This window comes from Thalia democratica, chromosome 4, assembly GCF_965202585.1.
Source record: "Thalia democratica chromosome 4, ktThaDemo2.hap1.1, whole genome shotgun sequence".
Classification (NCBI taxonomy): Eukaryota; Metazoa; Chordata; class Thaliacea; order Salpida; family Salpidae; genus Thalia; species Thalia democratica.
Genome location: NC_139168.1, coordinates 60,093,379 through 60,100,864, shown reverse-complemented (window position 1 = coordinate 60,100,864; position 7,486 = coordinate 60,093,379). Strand labels below are relative to the sequence as shown.

Here is a 7,486-nt window from a genome sequence, read left to right as displayed (position 1 = left end):
GTTATATCATTTCATCCAAAAGGGTTAACTTCTTACCTCCCTTGAAAAACTTTAATCTATTTTACTAAACATCAAAACTTATGTAAAAATAATAAGTTTCATTATAAAATAGGAACATTTAGTTAAAGTTTTTCGTGTAAACTTAGGTAGTATTTTTTAAAGGTTTGTACTGCCTTAAAAATATATAGTTTAAAAAATAGTTTATATAATTATTTGAAGTCAGTCCAATAGGCGTACTGTAGAAGCTCTAGTCTAAAGTTTTGTATTAAACAACTTCATTAGAATGTAATATACATAGACTATAAATGCTAATAAATTAAGTTTAGACTTAGCATTTAACGTATTTTGAAAGACCAACTAATTATGCAGAACTTAAGTTATAAAGAAAACTTAAATGATTCAGTAACTAAGCTCTAAGATTATTTTAGTAATGACTCTTTTAGTTATATAAAATGAAAAAAACAAAACTAATTTTTTTTTACTAAGTTTTTTGGCCAAGTTATATGTTTAGTGTTGTCATTAACAAATTTTTTACTTTATTTTTTACTGTAATAATTTGTTTTTAACATAACCTTTTAAACGTTTAACGATTTAACAAAAAGTTTTTTGTGATATCCTATACTTAACTATAATCTTAAGCTCTATGCTAGTTAAACATTATGGTAAAAACCGTTACAGTAACTTCTCGCGAATCTACGCACATTGTGTCCAAAGGAAAAGTGCGTAATTAAATGAGATAACATGGTTAAACAAAATTAAGAGGTTTTTCTATCAGAAATTACTAAACATATTAAAGGCCTTCAGATGTAACAATTATATTTTATAATTTTAAAATGAGTAACTTTACTAGTACATAGATTCGCGAGAGGTTAATGTAATGTTAAAATTGTTAAACAAACCCTTAAAACGAAGGTCGATGTTGACTACAAAGATTGTTTAATTAACTTTTAAAAAACATCGAGCAATAATGGATGATGACACATCAGATAAGAATGACCAAATCGAATTCTAACGAGTTTGTCGTGTTACAAGCAAACAATATTATCGATAACGTTAACGCAACGTCTATGTTTAAGAAAATAAATTGTCTTCAGCAGAAATGCAAGCTGCTGATGGTATTGATTATGGAAAACTATGATCTAGTCTTAGTAAATTTCAAGAATTTTTGAAAAAAAAAACTTGCTAAAAATAAAAAGTTCAAAAGACCAAAACTAAAGGCTACTCAGCAGACATATTTTCAACGATATTTAGTTCTAAGTAAATTTCAATTACATTGTTCCTAATTTTGTTTAATATAACTCAATGTGTTTTCATAAGTTTAATAATGAATATAAATAAAACTTGCACTCAACATTACTTTTATAAAACATATTATTAAATACATATTATGTGTTCATTACAATTTTTTATTTGTATATTTCTTTTTTTTTTTAAAGTATATAAAAGCGTCAATATATTTTTTTACTATTGATTATAAGTAGAATAGTTTATGTGAATATATAAAAATGCATATAAAAAAAAAGTTTTTTTTTTCTCAAAAGTTGCATTGGTAGGACGTAAGTACGTATTCAACTAAAAGATTACTGCTATTAAGTTCTTTTTTACTTTATAATATAATTTTTTTTTGAATAAAAATACTAAATAATTATATACTTAATTATACTTTACTGAACGATAAAAAAATACGCTCAAAATATTTGGTCTTATATTGTTTTGACTTGTGCTAAGTAAACAAAATGTTGAAAAATATTTATTACAAACTCAGACAGTTACTGAGTTTCACCGATGAGCGAATTATCAAACTCCGATTCTAAAAAAAAAAGAGAATCTACGCCAAAATGAATAAAATTTTCTTTAAATAACCGAAAATAATTAAAAAAACATCAACTTTTGCATAGTTTGTCATCCTATTAGAAAAAATAAAATTGCAGTTTGATAAACCGTTCAGCGGTAAAACTTAGTAACTGTCCGAGTTTGAAATAAATATTTTTCAATATATGAATCTTCTGGTTGAATTGATTCCTTTTCAAATTTGTTTCCACCGGATATATAAAGTTAGCACAATATTTATAAACTAGATAGTAACTTAAAGTCTTCTAGGAAAGCAATCTACTATTTTTCTACGAAATTACCTGTAACCTTTTCGTAAACAAAATGCACATGAAAAAGCAAAAATTTTCTGATACAAAAAATACGTTTTTCGTTTTCAGATAAAAAATCATTAAATAAATATTTTCAACATATAAAGCTAAAAAATAAAACCTAATACTAATGACAAAAGTGTTTGTTTTTGCAGATAAATTGATAAAAACATTTAGCAATCACTACAATTCGCAAAGTACTTGAACTGACTTGTACTACTGAGTTGACGTTTCTCTGTGTTAAACTAATGACAATAGTAATAAGAGCAACGTGCGTCAGTTCAATTAATTAAGTAGTTTGAAAATTGTTGTTATTGTTATACTCCGAAAAATTGTTTTGTTTGGATTAATAAATACCATAAAACATATTGATCTGTAACACAATAAGCTTTATTTATAACTTTATATAAAAAATAATTTAGGAATTTTAATTTATATCATTTAATTAGCTACGAAAAAGTATACGTAAAATAATTTTATAATTTGTCTTGTTCAATTCAAATTAAAAAAATTGTAACCTCAATATTCGATAATTTTCTGTTTCTTTGTAGGAAAACACTATCTAGGTTTAGATAAGGATTTTTCAAAGTGGGAAACAAGGGGAGATAAATAAATGGGTATTTGTACAGTTAAGAGGCGATATATAATAAGAGAGGGAAATTATATTTAGATTCTATAATATGGGCAATAATGAAAGTAAGTAAGTAAAATTTTTAAAGTAAACAAAATTTGTAAGAATAATTCTTCTATGCATGTACCACCTGCAAATATTAAACTTTAATATTTTGAGTGTTTTTACTTAATCTATAAGTGTAAGAAAGAGTTCTTATTTTAAAATCACAAAATAATTAAATTAATTCAAAACTTTAAATGTATATACTCTAAAGCTGAACAAAAACTTTTTAGGTCTTATAGGATTATTAAAAAATGTGAGTCTGCATTACTTAAAATATATTTTTAATAAAAAACATTTTACAAAATATTAACAACAGAACAGCAATAAGTAAATTAATTTCAAGGTTAGAAACTAAAGATCAAATACATATTTCCTTCATGGTTTTATTATCATTTTGTCACAAAAAAACATAAACACAATTGTCAAAAGATATAACGCAATTATGAATTAAATCCAAAAGATACAAACAAGCAGAGCCCATTCAAAAACTAAATTAACTGTTTCTTATTCAATTACTTTATTGACTTACGACGCTTCGCTAATTATAAAATATAATATTGTAACTTTTTTTTAATTTAACAATTTAAAGATCTCGACTTAAATGTCTTTTGTTTACAACAACTGAGGATCTCATATATGCAAATATAGGAGTGAAACATTGTTTTGTTAGTAGTAAACTGTTAAAATAAATATTAAAATTAAAAATATGAACAATTAACAAAGTCATATTTCCAAAAGTATACAAACTTTGAATATTTTCGGAAGTTGGACTCTGTAGAGTTCGTATTTTAATATTAGAAACGTTGTAAGTTTTTGCGTATAGTGGAGTAATTGCGTATAAATACAGTTGTCTATAAACATAAATATAAGCAGCAAATATTTTATGATTAAAAATTGAACTTTTAGCAAAAGAAATAACTATTCTTTTTAAAACGCTTTAAAACAAAACTGCTGTAATAAAATATTTGATATAATTTTACAAAATACATAAAAAGCTTGCCCTTTTATTACAAATTGAATAAATTTAGTTAAAGTTTCGTAAAGACAGTATTTTTTTGCATTTTATTTTAGAATGTAAAATATCATTCAATTTTTTTTTGTTGAATAAAATCAACTCTAAATAAATAATCAGTGCTGAATAATTCAATAAGTAAAAAGTTCTAACTCATTTTTATCAAACTTATGTATTTTTTAACACAATTCTGGTTATCTCAAGAAGAGCAAAGTTAATTAACAATCAATATAAAAAGCATTTATTAAACATAACAGTACTAAAACTTGACATTGTTAAGAAAATAAAATAACTATTGAACTTTGTTTTTAACTAATTTAGTTTTTTTTATTAAGTCAATAGTTAAAATTAAAGATTATTTAAACTTAATTTACATCAACAACACCTTTATCTGTCACTTTTAGAGTTATCTCTTTTGATATTGCTGAAAACAGACGAGGATTTTTGACAACTCTCGCTTTGATGTTGCTATCACTGTCTTGTTTGTTCAAAAATATCCTAATTTTACTAACGTTGTTCCACGTTATGCCAAGAGCTGGTTTTCTACCCTCTACAGTCGTGTAAGGACAGTGAGGACCTTTTCCAGCTCTATTTGAGACCATGTCATTAATAACTACAATTGATATTGAATAATTGTAAGCTAAAGAGTTTATTATTTGGCTGAATTCTTGGACTGCAGCGTTACCTTCCATGTAAGTATGAGAAAAAAACAGTGGCATCAAAATTGGTGTCACTGAATCTATAACAATGGCTTTCAGAGATGACATGAAAGGATCTTCTTTGCTTTGTATGTCTTTTTTCAGCTTCAACAACAAATTCTTGAGCTCTTCATAATCAAAACAGCTTGCTATACATATCCTTGAAAGCAGACTACTCAAAGAAAATGTCTTTTTTGACTGGTTGTTTTTGATAATGTCAGCAAATCTTCGTGGAGACGTGCTACCAGACGAGTCAATGTAGATTACATTTTGTTCGTACGTCATTGCTACATTACACGCCCATGACATGCACAGCTGGGTCTTTCCTGTGGAGGAAGCACCAACAATTTCAGTTACCTCACCAGTATAAATGCCACTGGATAGTAACTCATTTAAACGTGATGAAGAAGTAGCCAATACTGAAGTTGTGTTCAGGTACTCCTCATACAAGTCTTTACCATTGACTGGAAATGAAGAAAACTGTGATAACAAAAGTCGTCTAATAGCTAAAACCTTTTTATGAGGTAAACCAGACACTGCTGTTATTCTTGTTGGCTCTGCTGAAATAAAGTCAGCTACTCTCTGAAAACCTTTAGTTTTTAATTTTGCTAATATTTCTTCAGTAATTGCTGGAATATTTTCGACTTTTAGGGTGGCCATTTTAGGAAATAAAACTTTTTTTCTACCAGTTCTATATAAGCTCACTAAATAAAATTTATAAAATATCATTTCATTCAATATTATAAAATTTTAACTATAAAGCATCAAAATTTTGAAATGTATATTTAAAAACTTTGAAAACTGTTAAAAAATATTTTACAAGTTCACTTTAATTATCTTTGAATTAATAATACTGTTTTGTTTATATTTATTGTTGAATGTAGTTTGTTTATTCATTTTATTTCTAAAAAAACAATTCTGAATGATTTTTTGTGGTGCTACAAAAGTTATTGAAAATGCTTCTTTTTTTGATGTTGTGTGTTTATTGGTTTAGTGTGGTGTATGTGCTACACTACCTGGTTATAGATTTCAAAATATCTTAATGCTTAAAAAAAGTTGATTAGAAAGTGTGCACTGGTGTACACAAATTATAAATTGGGGTGCACAAAATTTACTTTGGGGTGCATCAATACTAATTTGAAAAATATCCTAAATGTTTAAACTTTTACTATATACTCTGGAGTTCATGATGAAGAAAAAAAAGGTCTCAGGCGTATTTTCAGGCTATTTTTAAAAATTTACACTAGATATTATGGTAAATTTTTGAAACTTTCACTAGATATTGAAACTAATACTAGATATTTTGGAGTTAGTGATAGTGCGCACTGGTGCACACTATAGTACATGAAATCTATTTTGAAGTGCATGAATCTTAAAAAACATCTTAAATTTTGAAACAGATATTCTGGAGTTAATGAGGAAGGACAATAAAAAGTCTGAGGTATATTTTAGACAAATTTTTAAACTTACACTAGATATTGCAAGGAATCTTTAAAAATTACATCAGATATTAGAGAAAATACTTACAGAAAACTTATTTTGAATATTCTGAAGCTGGTGATAAAGACCACATTGCAGTGCACAGATTTTTTATTTTGCTACTTAGGGTGCACAAATTTTGATTAGCTTGAAGACCACTACTAAAGTGAAAACTTACAACTTAAGTTTTGTAAGTTATTCGTTTATATTTATAAGTTTTAAGCTATAGCCAAAAATAAGCTTTGTAATTTCTATAGATTTTAGAAGCTTTCTAGTTATATATTGCGGAATATTTAAATGCGAGTAAGTTACGATTTAAAAATTTAAATTTTATATGTATTTTTGAGACTTATAAATATAAAAAACTGTGTATAAACCAAAAGCTTTGTTTCTCTATCTAAACGCTGTTAAAAGTCACAATTACTAAATATATATTTCTAAGTATATTTGACTTTTTTTTCATTCTATGTTTAAAATTTTACTGCATGAATTTTTTTTGTACAATCATTATTTACTTACTTGCAGAGAAGAGTTTTAAAAATACTCCAAGGAAAAATATTGAGTTGAACAGAATAAGAACTTTGTAGATATAATTGACAAATAATTTTCATATACATAATAAATAACTAAGTCAAAAAATAAAAAAGAATATTTGGAATACTAGGAAGATTTGGAAAATTTTGGTAACAAAAATATTTGATGTTTAAACTAAAAAAAAAATTACTAGCTAAAAAATCTATACTTAAAAAATTATAAATGTTATAATATTTTTTCTGTTTAACTATGCATGCATCACTTGATAAAAATTAAGTTTAAAAACCAAATTATCAATAAACAAAAAACAAGTAAAATCAAGGGATATCCAGTGTTTTCATATTTTTCAGAGTAATCTAGTGTTTAATCTTTTGTAAAAGTGCAATAATCTAAAAAAATTCATTGTAGTTGGAACTCTGCTTATCTATTAAAATGTGTAAGAGTTGTGTTTTAAATCTATTTTCCATCTTAATATATATTTCATGGCATTTTACGTGAACATTGGTTATATTTGAAATGTTGTTTTCTTGACAACTTTCAAAACTTTCAAATAAACACATTCTTAGAAAAGTTCATTAAATTAAACAATCAATAAAATAAGCCATAAAACAGGAGTTAATAACAAAAAAAAAACATAATAAAAAAATATATACAAGGATGCATATTTAAAAAGGCAACATAAAATCATAACAAACTCAATTAAATATTTCAAATCTAACTTTATAAAACAAAATTTCTGAGCAAAAAAAAAAGAGGAATATCCAAACATTTTATATTGCTTTTAAAAAAATCAAACGTGTAATATAATGCAAACAAACTGAAAAGTTTTTTACAATGATCTTTCAAAGGACTTAAAAAACAGTTTCAAGAACGTTAAAAACTATAAATAATTATATAAGCTATTATCAATTCATTCTCCAAAACTAAAATTGTCGAGACCTCTTGT

At 25.4% G+C, this 7,486-nt stretch overlaps 1 protein-coding gene across 1 annotated transcript; it reads right to left on the bottom strand.

The window, feature by feature from the left end:
* Positions 1–3,961: 3,961 nt before the first annotated feature.
* LOC145834459 (DNA repair protein RAD51 homolog 4-like) lies at positions 3,962–5,226 on the bottom strand. Its single transcript, XM_082941894.1, has one exon. The coding sequence runs from the start codon at positions 5,185–5,187 to the stop codon at positions 4,195–4,197; it is 993 nt and encodes a 330-aa protein (XP_082798020.1). The 5' UTR covers positions 5,188–5,226; the 3' UTR covers positions 3,962–4,194.
* Positions 5,227–7,486: the final 2,260 nt, after the last annotated feature.

Coding starts and splice junctions, on each gene's coding strand:
- LOC145834459 (XM_082941894.1), bottom strand. CDS start 5,187: ATGGCCACCCTAAAAGTCGAAAATATTCCAGCAATTACTGAAGAAATA.